This window comes from Tenrec ecaudatus, chromosome 2, assembly GCF_050624435.1.
Source record: "Tenrec ecaudatus isolate mTenEca1 chromosome 2, mTenEca1.hap1, whole genome shotgun sequence".
NCBI lineage: Eukaryota > Metazoa > Chordata > Mammalia > Afrosoricida > Tenrecidae > Tenrec > Tenrec ecaudatus.
The window spans coordinates 76012256-76037365 of NC_134531.1; the positions used below are offsets into that span (position 1 = coordinate 76012256).

General features: G+C 45.4%; 2 protein-coding genes across 2 annotated transcripts in view; one reads left to right on the forward strand and one right to left on the reverse strand.

Moving 5' to 3' along the window:
• The window catches only part of DMGDH (dimethylglycine dehydrogenase), a 302254-nt gene that overhangs the window by 146210 nt on the left and 130934 nt on the right, over positions 1 to 25110 (reverse strand). The gene's annotated exons all lie outside the window — the stretch shown is intronic.
• LOC142440860 (betaine--homocysteine S-methyltransferase 1) lies at positions 1795 to 18137 on the forward strand. Its single transcript, XM_075543061.1, has 8 exons — positions 1795 to 1887; positions 5087 to 5219; positions 7097 to 7215; positions 8788 to 8979; positions 9528 to 9675; positions 13804 to 13986; positions 15234 to 15462; positions 17140 to 18137. Exons 1-8 carry the CDS (start codon positions 1855 to 1857, stop codon positions 17324 to 17326), a joined length of 1224 nt encoding a protein of 407 aa, XP_075399176.1. The 5' UTR covers positions 1795 to 1854; the 3' UTR covers positions 17327 to 18137.

Here is a 25110-nt window from a genome sequence, read left to right on the forward strand (position 1 = left end):
AAATATATAAAATATGCGTACTTCATATTTTATGTATTATGTGCTGGCTGCACATAAATGTGAGAACACTAAACCCCTTGACTGGTACAATTTAAATTAGTCAACTATCTTGTATGTGAATCATATATTATTAATGCTGCTTAAAAAATATAAAGGGATGGGTCTAAAGGTCTCATACTGGTCTTCCCCTTTGGGATTTATTTTTTTAACCTCTAACACCTCAGTACAAGGCCAAGGACTTCAGTGTGATGACCTCCCTCCTCTTGTTACTCTAGCAGAGATCAGAGAACATGGGCAGACTCCCAAGGACAGCATATTACAGAATTCACTCCCCAAATGGCATCCACGCAGACTTGGTCCCTTAGGAATGGGGCAAAGGAACTTCAGGTCTCAACCTGACAACCCTTCTCACTCCCTGTTTTCGTGGTTCTTTAGTACAATGTGGAGGTGCCTACTTGACAGCATTTTGAGAAAGGGTAAATAAGAGTGTGATTTTGTAATAAGCTTAGTGCTGTGATTGGCACGTCATCTGGCATCCCCATCGACACCTCGTGATCACTCAGGTTGATGTGCTTCTTCCATGTGGGCTTTGTTGCTTCCCTGCTAGATGGACGCTTTTTTGACTACAAGCCTTTAAGAATCAGATGCTGTATCTTTCAATAGGTGGGCACCATCAGCTTTCTTCACCATGTTTTCTTGTGCAAACATTTTGTCTTCAGTAATCTTGCTGGGAAGGTATCATACATTGCTACATTATTAGAACAAACCATTCGTAAACTGAGGTAAGATTTAAGTAGAGATCCAACATCCATCTGCTTCCTTGACATGTATTTACACACAAATACAAACCCCCAAGGGGGAAGACCTTTTAACTCTTTGCCTATGTACCTATAAACTATTAAAACGTAAAGTTACCATTTTAAAATTCTTCCTCTTTCTTTCAACAAACCTGAAATTGGAACAGCTTTAAGCATAAGCACCCTGATAGTGACCCCTGGCGTCTGGTACCCCTCACTGCAGCTGCTCGCTGAGGCCACTGCAGAATACGCTCAACTAGGTATCATTAAGACACCCAAACGCCTTGATATGAGGGATGGCATTGTTTCGTGCTCCGTTGTTTTGACCCCAGACTTGGGGAGCAGGTAGTAGATTCTTTGCCTATTTGTATCCATTCTGTTTCCGTTTTCCCCTCCATTGGCAGCATCCCGCAGCTACGGGAGGCGCCAGTGGAGATGAAAGCGATGTTCCACATAGAGCGCCTAACTGCACCACCAACAGATACTGCGTTTACCATGCTCGACCACCTCCTTCCACATCGCCTGTACCTAAACATTTTCGCACATCGCCGTCATCCTAAGCTGTGAAGCAAGTCTCTAAACCAAATAAACGCTCAACGTCTGCTTGTCGGTTATTGCAACAACGCGCTTATTAGGAACCACCTGGAAGCTGCTCCGTATGTTTAGGTTATAAGGGTGGGTTATTTGGGAAATACGCGCTAAGGCAGAATTAGTCCTTTCGGTAGGGTCGAAGCCTGAGCCAGTGGCAACCTCATACACTTCGATTTTTCTTCTCTGGTCTGCTCGGCTTTCCCACACCTTTTGGAAAACAATCCTGACCATCCCGACCTCTGGGCAAGTTCCTAATGATCCCTTGGCCCAAAGGAAGGGCTGGTGGGCGTGCTCCCCCGCCCGAGGTCGCAGCTGGGCCGCGCTTGGCCCCGGAAACCCAGCCCGCTGGGCGCGGCGGCCGCTATAAAGAGGAAGCCCGCGGGCTGCGGCGGCGGGGCAGCTCCAGGCTTCGCAGAGGGTACAAGTACACCACGTCGGACCGCCACCGTGCTGGGTAGCTACGACGATGGCACCCGTGGGAGGCAAAAGAGCCAAGAGGGTAAGTCAGTCTTCGGGTCCCGCCGAGGCTCTGGGTCCAGAGCCAGCGGCCCGGCGCTCCAGACTTGGCCAGCGCAGAAGGACCCTTGAGCTCTAGCACTCCCCACCCTGACCCGTGCTCAGACAAGGAGGTGCTCCCAGGACCCCTGGTGGGCATCTCGGCGCCTCTGGACCCCCCACGTCCGGAGCGTAACCTCATCTAGAGCCTTTGAGCCCGCCCCATCCCAATCTCTGCCTCCAGACCCACAGGCGCCCACTGAGCACCCTCGGCACTCAGGGCACCCTCGGAGCCCACCTGCACGAACTTCCAATATTTCTCTGAGTCCTGCACCCCCAGACCAGGCAGCGCCCCCCACGGCTAAGGCTCCAAGACCCCCGGTGCGCTTTCCCTCCCCCTCTGCGTCCCGGGGGCAGTGCGCGCTGGGCCCACCAGCGGGGAGGCGCGCGCTTCGGAGACGGTTTCCTGCCCGCGCCTGCGCCACCGCACGCTGAGGAGTACCGGGCCGCCTCCCCCTGCGTTTGCCCCGTTCTCCGGCCCCACCACTGTCCTTGGCAGAGGCTTTGGCTCCGCGATGGTACGTTCCCACCGGTGGCTTGATTGTACCACCTTGTCCTCCCAAAGTATGCCCCGGGCGGCTTAGCTACTCCTCTAAAGGTTGATCTTTGGGACCCACCAAGCCCCTATCAGGACGAAGGCTTGGCGATCAAGATGACTCACTGCCATGGAGTTGATATCAACTCATAGCGACCATCTAAGACCGGCTAGAACCTCCTCTGCGGGTTTCTGTGAGCGCATCTCTGTACAGGAGGAGACAGCCCCGTTTTTCTTTGGGGAGCGGCTAGTGGTTTCCAACTGCTGGCCTTTCCGATTGGAGCTCAGCACATAACCCCTGACGAAAGAAGCCCCTGTGGAACCGTTCCTTTGTGTAACATAGGGCTTGGTTGTCATAAATCGAAATCAACTCTGGCAGGGATAGTTCTGTTATTGGTTTGGGCTCCAAGCCAGCGGTTTCGGAATAAAAGAGGCAGAAGGTTCTTAAGATTTCTAGGAAGGGATAGTTAATAAGATCTCAAACAAACCAAGACAACAGCAGCTGCAGAACCTGATAAACAAGTCCACCCCCTTCACTTTCCCAGCCACTGTTGGGTCCAGTGTTCACAGTACCATTGGCCTTGGTGCATGGGTGGATGGCCAGGGTGACTGAGAGAGTGTGGTTGGATGAGTGGAATAAGAAAGACTGAGTGAGGTCGGAGTAAGTCCCAGTAAGTCCTGGTTAGGGACAATTTGCCCTTTCATCGAGTTGGGCTGCCAACCTCAAGGTCAGCACTTGGCACCGCCAGCCACAGTGTGGGAGAAAGATAAGGCTTTGTACTCCGTTAAAGATTGACAGCCTCTGACACCCACAGGAGCCGGTTCTACCCTGTCCTCTATGGCTACTCTGAATTTCAATTGGTAGTGAGCTTAACAAGCTTATGTTGTTGGCCCCTTCATGTTATGTAAACAACTTTGGAACCATTGAACCAACCCTTCTTGCAACAAATTCTTCATCACAATCCCCTTCATTTGCCGCACCGGCAGGTTGCACCAAAGTCAGGATCCATAAGCACCCTCTATAGCTGTCTGAACTTCACCATCAAGACAAACTTGGGATCACCTCTTGTTCATAACCTGGGACTGCCCATAGTTTATCCTTTGGTGTCAAAACCCCCAAGGACAGAAACCAGGGGACATGGTAAAGGGTCAGAGTGGTCTGGCCAGCTGTATCCTTCTGCTGTAAGTCCCGAGGGCAAGTCCTTGCCTCACCTCTAACCCCTGCTGGGTAACTTCCTGGGGCCTGCCCAGTTTCTAAGAATGCCCCCCAAATCAAAAATCAAGGAAAAAGGTTCATGCATCTAAAAATGTTAAAGGCATGTGGCATTAATAGTGTGCATGTTGGTGGCCTGAGAAGGGATGTTGACAGGGCAAACTCCGACAGACTCACAAATTCAACTTGGCTGAGACTCTCTGGCCATCCATTTAAATGTTTAGTCCATTGCAGACTGGAAACAATGACTCCTTCAGAGATTTAAAAAAAAAATATTTTGTTGTTTGGCAACATTTCCCTGCTATGAATTCTAGCTCACTCTCCAAATTCAAGCAGAAAATTCGACATTTTAATGGATTGTTTGTGTGTTTTACATTATATAAGAAACAGATGGGCACAAATGAAATAGTGGTGAATGTTTCCTTGGTAATCTTGTTTTCATTTGTATGGCAGTGTTAAAACATGGACAGTAAATAAATTAATATACATATATACATAATCAAGCTTAAAATTCAAATATATATTTTTTAAAGTAACACATGCTCATTGTGAACAAATACGAAAAGCTTGGAGAACATTTCATTTCCATGTGTATTCTGCTCATTTTATTTAGCAGAAATGGGTGGATGCTGCTCTATTTTCTAATTCTAAATTGTACCCCATTTCATCTGACCCTTGTTTGTGTCCTTAATCTAAGTGCACTGACTGGAGCTGTTGTTGGGCCGTGTCCCGTCCGTTCAAGCTCATGTACAAGAGAATGAAGCATGACCAGGTCCTGCACCATGCTCACGGTCACTGTTTCGTTTGAACTCACGAGGGTCTGTCTCTTGCCGACCGAACACAACATCCTTGCCAAGCATAAGCACACTAAGAGGATATTTCAATACCTATCTATCTGCCTCATGTTAACCGGTCCAGATTGATCAAAACTATAGCTCAAGTAGAAAGAAAATATTAGGGAAATTATGATGGCAACACATATACAAACGTTGCTGATGTGATCGATGTGTATGTTGTTATAAGAGCTGTAAGAGCCCTCAATAAAATTATTTAAACATTTTTTTAAAGAACAGAATAGACACAGACACATAGGGAAAAGTGTTCAGGTAAAAATATATGTACAAGCAGCTAAAAAAAACACCCAATGCTACAGGAGCTGAAAGAGACAAGGATCTTCCCTTTGCATTAGAAACAGATCCTCACCTCGGAATGTAGACTCCATCTACAAAAGGGTAAAACAAGACCCAGCCCTCTCCCCATAGATAGAAAGGAACTCAAGAAGGATCAGAGACGTGACTGTAAATCCCAGAACTATGAGAACATGGGAGCAATGTTTTTCTTAAAATGAACTACGTAACTTGTCCCCTTCTCCCTTTATCTCATCTGTCATTGCAGGGCATTCTAGAACGCTTAAATGCTGGAGAGGTTGTGATTGGAGACGGAGGCTTTGTCTTCGCTCTGGAGAAGAGAGGCTATGTGAAGGCAGGACCCTGGACCCCAGAAGCAGCTGTGGAGCACCCGGAGGCAGGTTAGTGCATAGCTCTATCTGAATTCTCATAAAAGCTATTGACCCAGCTGGAAGAGCAAGCATACTGTCACACTGATACATTCCTGCCACCGTTTCCAAACGTTGTTTCCTACCAGGCACTGCACTAGCTATGTAAGTCTAGCGTCCCCTCGTGGAGAAGCACAACAGCTCTCCTTGCTGCTGTGAACTCTCTGCCTCCTGGTCCCTGGCCCTCAGTCACAGATGATGGAGTCTACTTTTTGCCTGGTAGCTGAAGGGGGATTAAGCAGACATGCCTGAGTTCAGACGAGAGTGGAAGTTTACTATATAAAACATCTTTAAGGAAGACTGAGTTACTCAGGTGAAATTAGAGGATTTCTAGGAAATGCTATACAACATGAACAGTTGGTTATGTTTATTAAAGGAAGCTATAGTTCAATGGACTCAGTAATAAAGGATGGAAATGAACCACTTAAGTATATTGAGAGAGAGTAAGTTGTGAAATGAAGCATATAGACTCTGAGCCAGATTGCCTCAACCCAGTCCTAGACAGTCACTAAGCTGTATGACTTTGGGGAAATGGTTTAGTTGCTCTGGGCTTCAATTGCCTGTTCTATGAAACTGAAGTAATACTCATGTTAACAGATACCTCATTAGGCTGTGATAAAGATTAAATTAGCTCTATGTAAAGTGTTTAATGTGCGTGAAAGTTGGACATTGAATAAGGAAGAACAAAGAATGGATGCATTTGACATGGGGTACTGGAGAGAAATATTGAAAGTACCATGGAATGCCAAAAGAACCAACAAATCTGTCTTGGAAGACATACAGCCAGAATGTTCTTGATGGTCAAAGGGGAGGAGAGTTGGTCTCAAGTACTTTGGACACGTAATCAGGCAGAGACCAGTCCCAAGATAAGGACATCGCCGTTGTTACAGTAAAAGGGCAGCGAGAAGAGGAAGACCCTCGCAAGATGCGCTGACGTGGTGGCTACAGAAACGGGCTCAAGCATCTAAAAAGCGTGAGGAGGACCCAGGACCGGGCCGTGTTCTGCTGTTTTACAGGGTTGCTGTGAGTCAAACAGACATTTCAAGTAACTTCAACATAAACTCAAGCCAACCTCTCAGATTATTTATCATGCCCCTAAATACCAAACACACTCCTGCCCATGCATAACCCAACCGTGCTATGCCATCCTTCAATGGGTTATGAATTTCTCCACGGATAGAGACAGTAGATTAATCACCTCATGTCCAACATTGCTCATCTTGCCCTCCATCAATACAGTGATGAGCAAATACAAGAATGCAAGCACCTCTTCTGACCATGTACCCATTCAGTCAAAGCAAGTTTGGGGGAGTTGCTGAGAGGCCTGTGATGCACCTCACATTAACCCCCAGGATGTGTCAATACCTAAAAACCATAAATTTGAGAAGTTATTTTCACAGGTGTTTACCCATGAGCCTATTTGAAACACTAAGGGGTAATAGTCAAATAGAAATTCATAAAGGGCTTAAGTGGAGAGCAGATGCTTTGAGAATGATTGGGGCAGGGAATGTATGGATGTGCTTTATACAATTGATGTATGTATATGTATGGATTGTGATAAGAGTTGTATGAGCCCCTAATAAAATGTAAAAAAGAAAATGATTAGGGCAAAGAATGTATGGATGTGCTTTATACAATTGATGTATGTATATGTATGGATGGTGAAAAGAGTTGTATGAGCCCCTAATAAAATGTAAAAAAGAAAATGATTAGGGCAAAGACTGTATAGATGTGCTTTATACAATTGATGTATGTATATGTATGGATTGTGATGAGTTGTATGAGCCCGTAATAAAATGTTAAAAAAATATAAAAAAGAAATTCATGGCCCTCCTAATTCCATCTTCCAGTCCGGCAGCTTCATCGAGAGTTCCTCCGAGCTGGATCGAATGTCATGCAGACCTTCACCTTTTATGCTAGTCAAGACAAGCTGGAGAACAGGGGGAACTACGTCGCCGAGAAACTATCCGTGAGTGAGACCGTCCTGGGCTCTTACAGGGCTCGACAGACACAGCCCAGCAGGAGCCTTCTCGTAGGGCAGTGTCAAAGAGCCTCTTCAGAGGCTGCCAGTTTGTAAAGACTATAGAAATGCATTTTTGAATGATTCTCTTTGATTTTAGCAGAAAGGCATTTAACCAAGCAGATTCAAGAAGAAATATTTATAATAATAATTAACAATGGGGGTTCCTAGAGGGCAAGTGGGGGAGGGAAAGGGTGAAGAGTTCAAGAAGACAGAAACTGTTCTGAAAATGATGGTGGCAGCAATTGTACAATTATGCTTGATCTGATTGAATGATGGATTGTTATAATATCTGTAAGAGTTCCAAATAAAATGATAAATCAATTTTTTTAAAGTAGAGAATACCTCCCCCAAAAAGTATTTAATGACTGATGATTCTCCATGTCTCTAGTCTAAATTGTTGAGTAAAGTTGACATGATCACAGTTCTTACATTCTTACAGTTTGATTTGCTTCAATAGGGCATAGTCTAGGGGAGAGATGATTTGATGCAAGGAAGCCCTGACTCAGCTACATCAATCAGTGAGTGGTGTGATGTTGGGCAAATCATTTACCCTAACAAGATTGTCATTGTTGCATCGCTAATAAGGAATTTCTGGAATTTCCGTAGTCTATAGGGTCTATGTAGTGGTGGTGGCTAGGTGCAATCCAGTCAATCCCCAATCATAGTGACCCCCTATGGACAATAAAATGACACACTGCCGGGTCCTGCAGCATCCTCACAGTTGTTGCTTTGCGGAGCCCCATCGTGGCAGCCTCTGTGTCATTGATGTATTTTGAGTGCCCTCCGACCCGAGGGGCTCATCTGGCAGAGGCACTAGGTCTGACAAGGTTCCACTGCTATTCATGTTTGTCCGTGCTGAGCCCTCAGAAGCAGACAGCGTATTCCTGCTGCATCTTTGTTCTTAGTCTGGAAGCTCTGCTGAAACCTGTCCACCAGGAATGACCCTGCTGGTCCCTGAAACACCAGTGGCATGGCTTCCAGAATCACAGCCACATGCAAGCCACCCCAGTATGGCAACAATGACAATGGGCTACAGTAGTTTTTAGAGGGCAAGAATTCAATTTTAATGTCAAATAATTTTTTTAAAAAAACAACACACACCTTACTAGTTATACATTTATAGATTACCTGTGAAAATGGATAACTAAGATTCAGGAATTCCAAAGTCGCCCTAACTGAATTTTAATCTTACTAATCAGAAAAGCAATCCCTCATCATCTCTATTTGACAGTATTCTTCTAAGCGCAACTAGATCCCTTCGTATAAAGACTTTTAGCCTTTCACAGGTCGGTGGCATAATGAAGCGCCCTAAGTCCTACAATGGCCATCATTGCTGTCATCGCTGCCATTAATTTAAGTATTTCCAACCATCCAGCAAAGCCCTGAGCTATTGAAGAGCTGTCATTTTCTGGAACAGAGTCACTTTTGTGCACATACCACCAAGATGTGGGGTTCAGTACTCCATGCATGTCCACTTCCCATGAAAGCTGAGCTGTGTCATACGTTAACCCACTCCAGGGGCAGAAAGTCAATGAAGCAGCTTGTGATATTGCCCGGCAAGTGGCGGACGAGGGAGATGCGCTGGTGGCCGGAGGAGTGAGTCAGACACCATCCTACCTCAGCTGCAAGAGTGAGACAGAAGTTAAGAAAATATTCCAGCAACAGCTGGAGGTCTTTATGAAGAAGAACGTAGACTTCCTGATTGCCGAGGTGAGCCCAGCCAGCCGCGCGACGGGGAGCCTGTGCAGTGGGGTGTCTCCCCTCTGTGCTTCCATGGACGCGGATAGTTGCGATTTGTTTCCGAATTCTTCTTCCTAACTTGGTTTTGCGAGTCTCAGACAGTTTTTATCAAACCTTTTGACTACAGTTCAAAGTTAAAAAATGATAATAATAAATTGTCTCCATTTAAAAATACTAATATAATCACAGCAGGGGCTGGGAAAAGCCTCTTCTGGTGATAATTCACTTTATCTTTTTCTTGAGGAGCCCTGGTGGCATGGTGTTACGAGTTGGACTGCCACCTGCAAGGTCAACAGTTCAAACCACCAGTTACTCCTCAGGAGAAAGATGAGGCTTTCTATTCCTGCATGAGACAGTCTCAGAAACTCACAGAGGCAGTTCTACCCTGTCCTATAGGGTGGCCATAAGTCAGAATTGACTCGGTGATGGTGAGTTTGAGTTACTAAGTAATAGAATATGTTTTCAAATTGTCTGAGGGAGCAAGAAGACTAAAGTATACTAAACTTCATTTATTTCAGTATTTTGAACATGTGGAGGAAGCTGTGTGGGCAGTGGAGGCATTGAAGGGATCTGGGAAGCCAGTAGCAGCTACCATGTGCATAGGGCCAGAGGGAGATCTGCATGGAGTCAGCCCCGGCGAGTGTGCAGTGCGGCTGGTTAAAGCAGGTGAGCATATACGTTGATTGGCTTGCAATTAATAAATCTTTTGAAATAATTCACAAGTGAAATCTATCCACAAATCAGTGTTTACTTTTAAAAAGAACTCTTGTTTTATTATTAGTTATTTTCCCCGTTTAAAAAAATATTTTAAATTATTAAAAATAAAATTTTATTGTGTTTTCAGTGAAAGCTTACACAGCAAGTTAGTTTCTCATTAAACAATTTCTATACAACTTGTTCAGTGACATTGCTTACATCTTTTTCAATCCAAAAGAAAGCAAAAAATATTTCTGAAATAGAACAAATTAGGAATAGGTTGAAAGGGAAAACAATAAGATGTTCAACTTTCACTGCATTACATCTACATTAATTAACTTTCTGATGTACTCTGTCTTGAGAGCAGAGTATTACACAGGCCTGGCCAATAGTCTGAGGAAATTCAGTGGAAGCTTGTTCCCCTGGGATCGACGCAAATGACTTTGGGGCTTTCCCTGTCCCCATAGCCTTCTGCAAATGCGGTGCTCAGAATTTCAGCTCTTGTGTTAGTCCAGGCAGACTAGAGAAACAAATTCATGGACACGTATATGTGTATAAAAGGGTAATTTTACAATAAGAAAGCATCCCAACCCAGTCCGGTCCAAGCCCATAAGTCCAATATTAGCCCAAATGTCCGATACCAATCTATAAAGTCTTCTTCAGACTCACGAGACACATGCAATGACAATGAATGCAGGATGATCACAGACCAGTGGGTAGAAAGTCTTTGGATCCAGTGGCATTGTAAGCATCGCAGCACTGGCCGGGGTCTCCATGTGGCTTCTCCAGCACCCAGGGCTATATCAGGGTAGGTCCATGTGGCTTCTCCTCAGGAATGGCTGTCTTGTCAAGAGTCTCCAAGGAAATCAGTATATAGAGAGATAGTGCCTCCCACCTCTAAGAAGGTATACAGAATTTCCCAGCATTCTAAGGAGAAGGCACAGAGGCCACATTGGCTATGATCCAATTGACAGACTAGACTGCACCCCTTCACTCATAATCCTCTCAAATTGATAGGAGATTATGTAACTACCACAGCTCTGATATATTTCCCCCCTCTGATCTTGAATTTTGTTATTTACAATCCTTAGATCACACATTTTCAACAGTTTTATTGACATACTCATTTACTTCTTTAAGAATATTGATAATGTTGTTGAGTCCTAAAGAAAGAGATGTTAAAATAGCAGGCACACATGCATGTTATGTACACATATACATGCACACATGCTGGCCATTTAGAAGGCGTACTGAGAACTATACTGGAGATTTACGCCTAGAAAAGAGAACAGTGTTTCAATCATTCAAAAAGTTTTGTTCCTTATTAACATTGGGAAGCATTTTTTACAACTTCTCTCAAATAAAGGTCTTTAAACATTAATAATTTTAAAAGTTAGTTGCCCTCATTGCCAAAGTTTTTCCATTATCTTAAATTACTGGTATGCTTTGCTTTATGTAATTGGTATAATAAATCAAATAATCTTGTGGTATGAAATAGTGACCACCTAATTTATCTTTTTTATATAATTTGTTCTTAATATTGCTTTCATTTAAGTTAGTGAAAATTCAAGACATTTTTTTCAAAGCTGCCTCATTTTAAATCCAAGGAATAAATAGCTCAGCCATCAGTGGAAAAGTTTGACTCATTCCGTATAGTAGAGAGATTTTGATTGACTCTTTATTTCATCTCTGGCTTTAATCCAACTCCTGATCGCTCAAGAAAAATTGCTTCATATTCTTCATTAACACTAACAATTGTTTAGATTTGGGAATGAGGTGATAAGATCTTAGTATTTGATTCATATTTGATATAAATATCAGTGAGAAAAGGCAAGATAATTCTTCTCAAAAAGATCAGAGGAAGCAAGACTGCTGGTCCTTGCTAGTCCTCCCCTCACCATCCTCAGTCTTATCTGTCACTGCCCTCCATCTATATGAGGACAGTGGGGGTCCAGTGGGAGAAATCTCAGATCCCACATGGGAAACCTAGGTCTGATTCTAAGCACGTGCTCTCATGCACAGTCATTACCCTGTCGGGGAGAGAGAAGAGTGTGTTGCCATAAAGCCAAACAGGTTTCAGCAGAGCTTTTAGATTAAAGCAGACTGGGAAGAAAGGCCTGGAGATCTAATTCTGAAAATCGACCAATGAAAACCCTAGGGATGACAACAGTCTGGCAGCTTTTTGCTCCATTGCATGTTGGTCACTGACCCGGGGGTCAACTCAACAACCCTGTTTATGTCCTTTGCAGCACTCCTCACTTAGTCCTCTGTTTAGTCTGCCTCCCTCATTCGAAGGGAAGGGCAGGGGTTGTGTCTGGGGCGCAGTGGGTTACACACTGGGCTGTTAACCACAAGGTCAGCAGTGGGACACCATATCTGCTCCTCGGGAGAAAGATGAGACTTTCCACTCCTGTGAAGAGCTACACAGGGGCAGTTCTGCTCTGTCCTGTAGGGTTGCTGTGAGTTGGAACCCAGGCTGTGACAGGCTTCTTTTACCCTGTACGTAACACACCATCGTGTGCCACGTCTCCTCCGATTCATAGAGAGCCTACGATGTGACGGAGTCAAATTGCTACACACCGTTTCCCGAGGAGGCCCGTGACACAATGGCTAGGCATTCAGCTGCTAATCGAAAAGTTGGCGGTTCAAACCCACCATGGGGACAGACAGATGTGGCCGTTGGCTTTGGATTCTGTGAAGATGTACAGCCTTCTGCCATTGTTCAATCTCTCCGCCTGACAACAGACGGGTCTCTGAGCGAGAGGAGGCTGACCTGAGAAGAATCAACCACGTGCGATCAAAAGCATTACCAAAGGACAAGGTTCAGAACAGTTAGGAAAGAAGGGGGAATGGAAACAGGAAACATGAGGAGAAATAAGTAGAATAAGTGGTGTTTACAGGGTGAGGACTGCAAGCCATTACATGGGAAGCCATTTTGGAACCGTGGGGGGGGGGGCAGTAAGACTTCACGGAAACCAAGAGGAAGAGCCAGCTGTAGGTCCAGCTGAGAGGACCGAGTGACGGCCGCCGCTGAGCACTGCATGCCAGCACCTTCCTCCCCAGTCGGCCCTGCTGCTCCTGGAATCTGGATAATGGTGTCAGTCTGGCCACCCTCCATCTCTGTACTTCTAGATCCCAGACACAAATGAAGTCTTAGGCCTTAGGTCCCTTGGGAGTGAGTCCTATTTGGAAACTTCTCCCTTCTGGAGAGGATTGAGGAAAATAATGTCATGGTGCTTGCACAAATCTCCCCAGATCATATGCAATGATTGCTGTCATCAATCATCTTCGGTCCAAACATAATTAAGACGATAATGACGAGGAAGAAAGTTTCAGGGGGGTTAAAAAAACCAAGACATCTAAAACATGTTTTCTTCTCACTGACTAAATTTCCAAGTGACAGATTTTATAAGAAGGCTTGAAGTAGACGGTGCTATACAGTCTTGAGTCTTAGGAGGCTAAATCTCAATGAAAAACCTGTCAAAAGGATTGATAGGCTATTAACTAATTTGAGTGGCTGAAGTTAAATGTTTCTGAGATTTTTCTCTCCCCAAATGACTGATCTTGGATCCAAAATCCCCTCGAAGAAATGGGTCTCTGCACAACCTTTTCCTGAACGAGAGTCTGCCGTGCACAAGAAGGGTAGGGAGGGTATCAGGTTTGTCTGGTGACAGGGGAGCGTTGATTGTTACCTTAAACTGGCAGTGTGATAACCACAGGTGCAATCTTGCAGCTGGAGGTACTAAAAAATGACTGTGGCCAAATGTCAAACTTGGAAAACTCAATTACTAAAAATTGAAGTTAAAAATAAAAAACACCCCACCCTGACCATGGTTTTTATTTTATTTTTTCTAAAAGGTAAGCAGCCAAGTGTGCAGAAGTGACATTTCCATTATATGCCAGACTCTTCAAGGCACTTTTCAAAGAAAGCACCTCTACATCCTGGCCTTGGGTCCTATGGGGTTATCGACAGCGAGAGCCCAGTGATATAGCTCCAACGCATGGCTCTCAATAAAAGCTTCCCGGCAAAGAAGGGAGACTTGGCCCTACCTAGTACCTGGTGACTCTCTAAAGGCACGATGTTCTTTCCGTTTGCAGGCGCTTCCATTGTTGGTGTCAACTGCCACTTTGACCCCACCACCAGTTTACAAACAGTGAAACTCATGAAAGAAGGCTTGGAGGCTGCCCAATTGAAAGCCCACCTGATGGCCCAGCCCTTGGCTTACCACACTCCTGACTGCGGCAAGCAGGGATTTATTGATCTCCCAGAATTCCCCTTTGGTAAGACGGACTTCCGATCAGTACTCTGTCTCTTTATCCTTGACAAATGCGCCCAGAGACCGAGAGCTTTTGTGATTGTAAAGAAATGGCTGCCTCGCTCCTGAAGGACTCCTTCTCCCCCTGCCCCAACCTTGATGGCAGGCAGTGGAGCGAGGGGAATGTGGGGCTCAGTCAAGAGACCTCTGAACCTCCAAGTAAAACCGAAGATGAATCCACCTCTAGATAGGATGGTTAAAAGGATGCTTTCCTGGGTACAATCAGCAGAGGTTTGGATTTGGGGTTCCAAAGCCGTTGCTAAATTATGTGCCCTCAGGTGGGAAAAAATCTCTTAATTTCTCTGGATCTTCTTTTTTATTGAAAAAACTTTTTAAAGGAGAGAGAGAAGTAAGCTAGATTATCTCCAAGGACCTGCCCTCCTGTTTTCACTTTTGCTCAGATAGTCTTACTGCGTTTGGAGTCTGGGAGGAAGGTGCCGCCATTGGTTCCAAGGAACAAACAGGCACAGAGGGACTGGGCAGATGATGTCAGGGGGCGGGATTGCACTGCAGCGTGTTTGGATGGTGAGATGAGACTAACTTGGAACATCGGGCCAGGGAGGTCAGCTGACCCTGGAGTCAGCAGAGTGAGGCCAGCCTCCTGGGCCATTTGAAAATCTTCGTACATCCATCCTACAGAAACTCTTGGAAAAAGTCAAACCAGCCATGATATTCTACACGGGAAAAGACTAGCAAGGCACTTGTGTTAGCTATTGTGTGTAACAAATTACAACAAAACTTAGTGGGTCAAGCGTTTGGGAACAGCTTCTTTGGGGTGGTTTGGGCTCAGAGTTCTCACGAGTCACCAATCCAAACACGCGCTGGGTCTGCAGTCATCTGTGGAAGGCTCGCTGGTGCTAGAGGAACTGCTGGTGGTCGGGGTCTTTCTGGCTGGCCAGTGCCTTCTCATCACACCACCTTTCCCTGTTGGTGGTGGGCTGCTCTCACAACAGAGCAGATGGCTGCCCCCACCCAAGTATTTCAAGAGCAAGCAAGCCAGGAACGATGGTATCTCCTATGACCTAGTCCCCAGAGTCAGATACCTCCCTTTTGCCATGTATCCACATAAAGTAGCTCAGTATTTAAAAGGCAGCAAGACTTAAATATTGAAAACTAATCCAATCCATTCATTAAAAATTACACACTTATTTTTGCACTTTGTTTAATGTAGACAAAAAAAACAGCTTAAAGGACAATCCCATTTTATTACAGGACTCGAACCCAGAGTGGCGACCAGGTGGGATATTCAAAAGTACGCCAGAGAGGCCTACAAGCTGGGGGTCAGGTTCATCGGCGGCTGCTGTGGATTTGAGCCCTACCACATCCGGGCCATCGCAGAGGAGCTGGCCCCAGAAAGGGGATTTCTGCCCCCAGCTTCAGAAAAGCACGGCAGCTGGGGAAGTGGTTTGGACATGCACACCAAGCCCTGGATTAGAGCGAGGTAGGTAGCCTTCCTTACCCAAACTCATATAGACTGTGAACATGTCCAAGGGAGGCCATTCCAAAGTATACAGCTCATTTGCTGTGTGATAGAGGGGAATCACTTAGCCTCCTTGAATTTTCCCATAGAGGTGTTGATCAAACATGCTTACAGAGTCATCGCTAGGGAACGGCTTTAAGAATGCAAGTAATGCGACGATGAAATACCATTTCATGCCAGCACAGAGGACTGCGCGTGTGGTGGGCGATAACACGGAATGCCATTGATTGTCAAGAAAGAACAAAAGCCGAACTTAATAAATAGGAGGTTGGTGCATGGTCAGAGCCGAGCATGCAGCGGTGAATACAGTAGAGCATATATTGCAATGAGAGAGAGAGAAATAAGTGTAAAAAGTATATGCCAGGTACTGTGTATGGCGGCAGGCAGATAGGCACGAGCAGCAGTGGCCCGGGGTTTGAGGAATTGCAGTCTCCTGGGGAAACCAAGGAATTATAATGCAGTGGTCGCTTTGAAGAGACCTGGATAAAGCGGCAGGAATGAAATGGAAGAACGTGGTTGTGCCATTTCAGACGCGTGATTGGGTGCGAAGAGGATGTAGGGATTCCATAAACGGAGGCCTAACGTGGGAGGATAAAAGGTGAAGCTGTTTCACAGGCAGACATTCATCGACGGGAGCTGGCACAGCTGGTGTGCAGTGACAGGAGGAAGACCCTACGAAAGTGGGAGCCTGGACCGAACTTGAAGGGTCCCCCCAGTGAGCCACCCCAGGCAACCGCCTTCAGGAAAGCGCTCAGAGGTGACAGAGAGTGGCGTTTTAAGAAACTAAACCTTTCAGAATGTTGGAGACAGCATGTAATAGGAAGCAAACTCCCGGAGTCAAAGAGTTCTATTAGCCCTGTTGATGACTTCATCCCAAAGGCGTCTGGGGGGTCTTTCCCGTGAAAGCCAAGTTAGGTTTGCAAATAAGCACATTTCAAGAGCCTTGAAGCACAGAAACATATGACGTGGCCGTTGCTAGCATTAAGCCTGAACTAGTGGGAAGCCAGGAGCCTGCCAGTTACACTTTGGGCTGCGTGATCTTCAAGGTTGGCAGTTCAAGACCACCAGCTACTCCTTGGGAAAGATGGGGTTCTCTACTCCCACAACAAGCTACAGTCTCCTAAACTCACGGGGCAGTACTACCCTGTCCTATAGGGTCACTATGAGTCAGCATCGACTTGATGGCAATACATTGTGTGTGTGTGTGTGTGTGTGTGTGTGTGTGTAGTGGGAAGCAATGAAAATAAAATCAGAAGATACTGAGCCCTGAGTCAGGGGTGTACATAGGTTGGGTTTGGAGAAGCGCCATAAATACAGGCTCAGAGCCAATTTCTAGGATCAAGTGCCAAAAGGTTGGGATGTAGACAGAGGGTAAATGGCTCTGAAAACCATCCTGTTTTACATTCTCAGTTCTTGATCCCTATGCATATACACTTGACAAGGAGATTCAAAGTCCTTTCGACCTGCAGTCGACTCTGGAGGCTAAACATCCATTGTCCAAGTGAGTGAGCCAGTTTCCGTAGTCACCCTCCTCTCAGCGTCCAACGCTGGCTCTTGTGCCTGTGGGATCTGACTCAGTGGTACAGAGACACCAGAACTGGGGCAGGTGTCTGATGTTGGTGTGCTTTGTTCATGCAGGGCCAGGAGGCAATACTGGGAAAACCTCCAGATAGCATCCGGCCGGCCTTACAACCCATCAATGTCGAAGCCCGACGCCTGGGGAGTGACCAAAGGGACCGCCGAGCTGATGCAGCAGAAAGAAGCCACCACCGACCAGCAGCTGAAGGAGCTCTTTGAGAAACAGAAGTTCAAGTCTGCGCAGTAGCCTCATGGGGGGGGGGAGGGGAATCTGTTGGTGGTGAATTCCTCTGTGTGGGCCACCAGTCCCTAAGAATCAGGAAAAGAGGTTTAAAAAGTAACCCAAGCATAGATGCCAGACTACACACTAAATTGGGCTTAGAGGAAAGAAATAGAAGTGCCAGTAGTACTTGACGACAGATTTTAAAGGAATGAGTCAGAAGTCTACCAGGAAGTCAGTCTGACATAGGTTCACCTAGCAATCGCTACATGCATGGCAGGATGGAGTTCACGTGGCCAGGCAGGGGGCATTCAGGCATTAACCCTGCTTGGAGAAGACCCCTGGCTTATAAAGAAGATGAGGCCTGAATTGTGTCATAAATGACTCCGCAGCGTGCTGTAGAAAAGTGGCTTCCAAGTTCTTTTGAACATGATGACCCACGGTACAATGCATGAACACACACACACACACACACAGTTTACCTAACAACCCAGGAAGACACATAACATGCAGATGAGAATGTGTGATCCACTTGGGACATGGCCATTCCTTTCTGTTCTCTACTTCATTGATTAAAAAACAATGCTGGCTGAACCCTTTCAAAATGATTTTATAACTCATTAATTGATTAATTGAATTTGCCCCACTGTGTAAAAACAGTCCACTTCAGACATGGGATGTTCCTACACCTTGGCATGTCTTCTTAAAAGATAATCAAATTCATATGGAACCAATCAGTATTCAAATGCCTAAGTTGTGCGTCTGCATTTAGGGCCCCTTCCCTTTCTGCCTTACTTGTACCTTTAAGAAACATAGACCTACGTGGTCATATTCACACCCTGACCATCCTGCTCGAAACTGGGCGGACTGTCCAACTGCCTCACGCCAGTGAGGCTGATAAAGAATGAGCTTGGGTTGTTTCGATCGCTTTAAAAGTTATAATTAAAAAGAAGAAATTTCCCAACACTTCCACTGAGAACTGTTTCTTACACTGACCACTGTGATCTTTTCAAACTGGTCATTTAATATCTACTTTCCTAGGAGAACTCAACCTGGAAAATGCATGGTTATTAAAATAAACATGACTGCCCTTAGAGAAAAGTTCATGGGTTGTTTTATTGAACAGCCTGGATTGGTCTGACCCGTCTGAAATTGCCATTTCTTTTTAGCTATTTAAAGCAAAAAGCTGAGACTAAGAAGAACATAATCATCCTTGCATTTGGTTCTTGACTTTTATAGTTTACTAAATTCTGTAGGAAACTATCTTAATTTTTCCATTAAGTAGTAATAGTACCTTTGCAGTCCATACAAATTCTGGAATTTCAAAAGAGGAGGTAGCAGTATTTAAAGGGAAAAGTACATTGTTAGTGAGTTGGTTTGGGTTATTGGGGCGGGCAGGGTTCTATAATACAGCCCTCACTACTCCCCACTCCCCAGTGCAAAGACTTGGAACCCCCAAATCCCAACTCTCAGAAGCTGTGTATGGCTGAGGTAAAATCAGTGTTAACCAGAGAATGAACTCTTATTTTCTTTTTTTAATCACTTTATTAGGGGCTCATACAACTCATCACAATCCACACATCAATTGTGTAAAGCACATTTGTACATTCATTGCCCTCATCATTCTGAAAATATTTGCTTTCCACTTAAGCCCCTGGCATCAGGTCCTTATTTTTTCCCATCCCTCACCCCCTCCCCCTCCTTCATGAGCCCTTGATAATTTATAAATTATTATTTTGTCATATCTTGCCCTCCGACATCTCCCTTCACCCACTTTTCTGTTGTCCGTCTCCCAGGGAGGAGGTCCCATGTAGATCCTTGTAATCAGTTCCCCCTTTCCAACCCACCCTCCCTCTACTCTCCCAGTATCACCCCTCACACCACTGGTCCTTGATTCCCTGTGTTTCTAGTTCCTATCTGTACCAGTGTACATCCTCTGGTCTAGCCAGATTTGTGAATTGGGATTATGATAGTGCGGGGGAGGTGGTGTGTGGAAGCATTTAGGAACTAGAGGAAAGTTGTATTTTTCATCGTTGCTATATCACACCCTGACTGGCTCATCTCCCCAAGACCCTTCTGTAAGGGGATGTCCAGTGGCCTAGAAATGGGTTTTGGGTCTCCACTCCACACTCCTCCCCTCATTCACTATGATAAGATTTTTTTGTTCTGATGATGCTGGATACATGATCCCTTCGACACCTTGATAACACAGGCTGGTGTGCTTCTTCCATGTGGGCTTTGTTGCTTCTGAGCTAGATGGCTGCTTGTTTAGCTTCAAGCCTTTAAGACCCCAGATGCTATATCTTTTGATAGCTGGGCACCAACAGCTTTCTTCACCACATTTGCTTATTCACCCACTTTGTCTTCAGCAATTGTGTCAGGAAAGTGAGCATCATAGAATGCCAATTTAATAGAAGAAAGTATTCTTGCATTAAGGGAGTACTTGAGTAGAGGCCCAATGTCCTTCTGCTACCTTAATACTAAACCTATAAATATATGCACATAGATCTATTTCCCCATCTTCATATATATTTGCATATGCCCTTTGCCTCCCAGCTCTTTCCTCTATTTCCTTTGACTTTCTTCCTCTCCCACTATCACGCTCAGTCCCCACCAGGGTTTCAGAAATTCCTCTTTGTTACATTACCCTTGATCACGCCCTACCAGGCCTCCCACACCCTCCTCACCACCGATTTGGATCGCTTGTTCCTTTGTCCCTAGGCTTGTTAACACCACTACCTTTCCCCCCACCTGTCGGTCCCATTGTTTTCTCCTCCAGGTTGTTCATCCAGCCTATCTTATTTAGACAGACCTGCAGAGATAATAACATGCACAAAAACAAGATAGAGCAAAACCAAGCAATAATATACAACAATAACAACAAACCAATGACAAAAAAAACAAACAAACAAGAAAGAAAACCTTGTAGTTAGTTCAAGGATTATTTGTTGGCCTTTAGGACTGTTTTCCAGTCCAGTCTGTTGGGGCACATGCCCTGGCCCCAAAGTCCAACTTCAGCATTCCCTGGGGACCTTGCCACTCCATTCCCTTGTTCTATTGCACCCCCTTAGTGTTTTGTCTCGGTGTGGTGGGATCAGATCAGGTGCAATTCCCACACTGTGTCTCTAGTGTTGTCCCCTGTAGGGCTATGGGTCAGTGTGGGGCGTCATGTCTCATAGGGTGGCCGGCCATGTAGTCCTCTGTGTGGACTGGCTGCTCTAATTGGGAACATCATCCTCATGGCCTAGTGGGCCAGGATGTGTTCCACTCTCTCCTCCTCCCCCTTCATCTGCTCCCATGTGCTCTGATCAGATATGTCCCTCTCCCGGAAATGCAGATTCAATGCCATCCTTTGAAATAAATTATTCTGGGGGGAGGGGCAGGTGTCCAATTAGTAGGTGGGATTGGGACCAGTCCCCAGAACTCTCATTTTCTGCAAAAAAGTTTTTATTTACCATTTCTCTTGTATTTTAAAACCAACTTTAACTTTGCATATTTTATTCATATGGGATTTACTGATTTATTGCTGCCTAAAATACATGTACCTATAATTAATATTCCTTTCAGAACCTTTTCATTTCACAAAGTGTAACACGTTTTTTTCGACTCCCGCAAAGAGTGAACAGTTTCAAAATTCCACTGGGGCAGTTCTACCCTTTCCTGCAGGGTCCCTATGAGTCTTAATTGACTCGATGGCAGTGAGATTGTTTTGGATCCTTTGACTCAAAAAATATTTCCCTCAAAATGAAATCAATTGGCAATGTTCTTGAACTCAACTGTATGTCAACACTGCCTCCTAGTGGCATGTTTTAGATTTTGAAATCTGTCTTTGAAATTCAGCCCCTCCTCCCAGAGCCCTTATTTTAATTCCCAAAATCTTCACTGAAAAGGGGTATTTTTCACTGGTACCGATTATCTTATGAACGCGGAGCCAGAAGGATCTTTAGATCAAAAGTACAAACTCTACCTCTCCCCCACAATTTCCTTAAAGAAACCCTGCTTCCTAGTACAAAAGCTGTTTGGTTCTCATTTCCCAGAGGTCTTGATTATAGAATCCTTTTCCGGTGATACACATCACCAACACATGTTGGGTAGTTAAGGAGTGGCCACTAGCAGGAACAACTATGAGGATGGCCCAGAACTGGGCAGTGTTTCATTCTGTTGTGCAAAGGGTCGCTCACTATGGGTTGGAACCAACTTGATGGCACCTATCACTAACAACTAGTCAAAGGAAAAGTCACTGGCATTATAGTGGTTACGAGTTGGGCTGCTACCTGCAAGGTCAGCAGTTCCAAACCACTAGCTGTTCAGAGGGAGAAAGACAGGCTTTCTACTCCCGTAAACAGTTACGGTCTTGGAAACCCACAGGGCCAGTTCTACCTTGTCTGATAGGGTTGCTCTGAGAATTGACTAGATCGCAGTGAGTTTGGTTTGGGGTTTTCGTTAGTACAGGGAAGAGCACGTGAGTGGTGTAAGCAGTTGCCACACAGCTGAGAGCTCAGAGCCTGGAGATCCAAGTGCACCGGATGCACCTGGTGCTGGACTTCGGAAGAGCCAGCCCTCGAGAGGCCCCAGGACACCCTGAGGTCACCATGCATTGGGGTCAACTCACTGGCCAATGGGTTTTGGTATCTTTTTACCCTTTGTGGTGACTTAGGCAAATGCCTAGAGAGCAAATTGGTTTTCCATTCAGCAATTCCTAGACATCCTGCTTTGTGGCAATGACTGTGATCCCCCAGTGTAAAATCTGCTTCCTACTTCCTCCTCCTTGTGCTTACCGTTTCCACCCCACCACCCCCCTCCGTTGCTGTCTCCTGCTGCTTCCTGAGCTTGACCCTGGGAAGATGCTATGCTTGTTATCTGGTATGGCTGATTGCTGCAAGGAGTGTGGCCCTCCCAGCGTGATTGTTCACCATCTAGGCCTGTCCATTGTTTGGCTGAAATGTGAGCCATGGGGATAAGGTCCATACCAGGCTTGAAGGGGGTACTAAGGGCCATCCATGATCTTGGGGGTTCTACCTGACTCTGTCAGTCGAGTAAGCTTGGTCTTTTGTACAATTTGTAGTTTAGTCCCACATTTGTCTCCCCCTCTATCCACGGCTCCTACTGTGTTTCCTTTCAGAGCAAGAGGCAGAGGCAGCCAGGCACCCTCTACTTCTCATGTAGGAAGCTATGATTCTTGCGGCCCAGTCATCCATTAAACTAGCTGTTAGTCTGGGTCGACTAGAGAAACAACTTCATAGACACTCATATGTGTCTATGAAAAAGCTTTATATAAAAGAGCAATTCAATTCTGAGAAAACATCCCAGCCCAGTCCAGATCAAATCCCTAAGTCTGATATTAATCTATATGCCCCATACCAATCTATAAATTCCTCTTCAGACTCACGCAACACATACAATGATGCCAAATGCAGGAAGATCACGGGTCAGTGGGTGGAAAGTCTTATGGATCCAGTGGCGGTGAAAGCAAGCAAGTCAGTGATGGCGTGGGTCTCCACATGGCTCCTCCAGCTCCATGGCTCTGGCTATATCAGTGTAGCTCCATGCAGCTTGTCATGAGGGAAGTCTCGCAGAGAGTATGTGTGTCTCACCTCCAGGGAGAAAAGTAGGATTTCCCAGAATCCTCCCAAGAAGACCATGCCCACACAGAGGCCTCATTGGCTGTGACCTGATTGACAGGCTATACTCCACCCCTTCACAAATTGACAGATTATGTAACTGCCACAAACTAGTTGTTTCTGCACATTTCTTATTTTCTTCACTCTTCTTTGCTCTGATTGGGAAAAGGGCCATAGTTGCATCCGTAGATGGCTGCTCACGTGTTTTTTGTTTTTTTTACTCCAGTCACTACTTGCTAAAGAGGCATGTAGAGCAGTGTCTCTGTTATTGACTTTATTATGCCAACTAACCAGCTTTCCCCTGAGACTATAATCCTGAGTTGCCAGGCTCAGTGGCTTATTCCCTCAAGGTATCAGAAATGATTCGACAGCAGTGAGTTTGTTTGTTGCTTACATAAGTTTATATACCTTTGCCTCATGTTTTTTCTACTATGGGAGGAGGTGGGTTTCAGAAATCATAGAAAAATTCCATTTTCTTTTTGTTCACTTTTTCCATGAACTTTTCAAAGGCCCCTCTTATATTTATGTATTTGTAGCACCTATAAACACATCTCTAGAAAAATCCTCTGTCAAGCCTAGCTGTCTTCCTGAGTGCGGGCCCATTTGCCTTTACAGCCTTGTGCAGCTTCAGTGTCAAGCTGCATCCAGTTACAGATTAGTGCTAGTGCCATGTGAAGTCGTACTTAGCTTTGTTGTCTGGGACTCTGTGCTCTTCCCAGGCTCTTTCTTTGCCTTGATCCCTTTGCCGCAGGACTCTGAGCATGCCTGATCTCAGAAGCTAAGCAGGCTAGGACCTGGTTCATACTTGAATGGGAGACCACCTGGGAATAGCAGGTGCTATTGGCTTTATTTAGGAGCCCTGGTAGCATAATGTGTTACATATTGACCTACTAATTCTCAGGTCCACAGTTCAAACCCACTAGCCACTCCAGGGAAGAAAGATGAAGCTCTCTGCTCCCATGAGAATGGATACCCTTGAAAACCCACCGGAGCAGTTCTACTCTGCCTCCTACTATGAGTCAGAACGAACTTGATGGTCTTTCCCTTCTTATTATTGTATATTGCCTTTGCCTTCACTCAAGTTCATATATGTCTACTGTCTGCTATTGTTGTGGGTAAGCATTGTTGGACTGCCAGCCAGCATTTCAACCCCACCAGGTGTGCTTTGAGAGAAAGAGGAAGCTATCTGTCCAGTAAAGACCTAACTGCCTTGGAAAGGCTCTACAGGGTGGCTAGCAGTCAGAATGGACCCACTGGCAGTAGGTTTTACCCTCTGGCTAATGATGTACTCTTTCTTCTTCTCCCACCCAGTAACTTGAAGGAATGTTTCTTTCTGTGTAAACCTTTTATTGACTTTTTACATTAGGCATCTCATGAAACATTGGCCCTTATGTGATGGATTTCACTCCGCACAGTGTCCTCCAGGTACAGGGTTTCACGGGGTCGTGTTTGGGTAGCATTCCACGGTGTGTAGAGACCAGAGGTGGTTTATCCATTCTTCCTTTGATGGGCTCTTCGGTGTTACCACCGTTTTGTTCTGGTGAACAGGTCTGCCACGAACATGGGTGTGCATATATATGTCGCAGCTCCTATTTCTTCCCATTTTAAGGATAAAATTACAAAAGCATGGCACCAAGTCAAGAGGGAACTTACTCCTTGCTAGTTCAAGGCTGCCAAAGAAAGACTGCTTTAGCTTGAATTCTTTTAGCTTCAGTTCCTGGTAGGAGGATCCTGCACCAGAGCAGGGCACAAAGCAAGCAATTCACAAAATGAAGAGGTTCCGCCTCCAGCCAGGAAACTCAATACATATCCCTGTGTTTCTTGGAGTCAACAGAAGCTCACTGAATAAACTGTCTGCAGCTTTTGCTCTGGCACGTCTACATGCTGTGGGAAAGCCCCTTTGGATACGTGAGCTAAGTCACAGACAGGTTCATGATGGCAATGAGAACCTGGGCAACAGATCAAAAGCTTCAATTCCCAACTTCTCCAGAGGAGGGCAGCAGGCCACCAGCAGGAAATGCTGGCGTCGCCCTATTTTGCATGGACCTTAAAGTGTTTTCATCAGAAAGGATTGTCACATTAAATCGCAGAAATCGCTAACCTTTTGGGGGTTGGAGTCAGTTTCCTCCTAAAATACACACATCATTGAATTACATCCCGGACAGATCACCCAGCAAGAAAAACCGATGT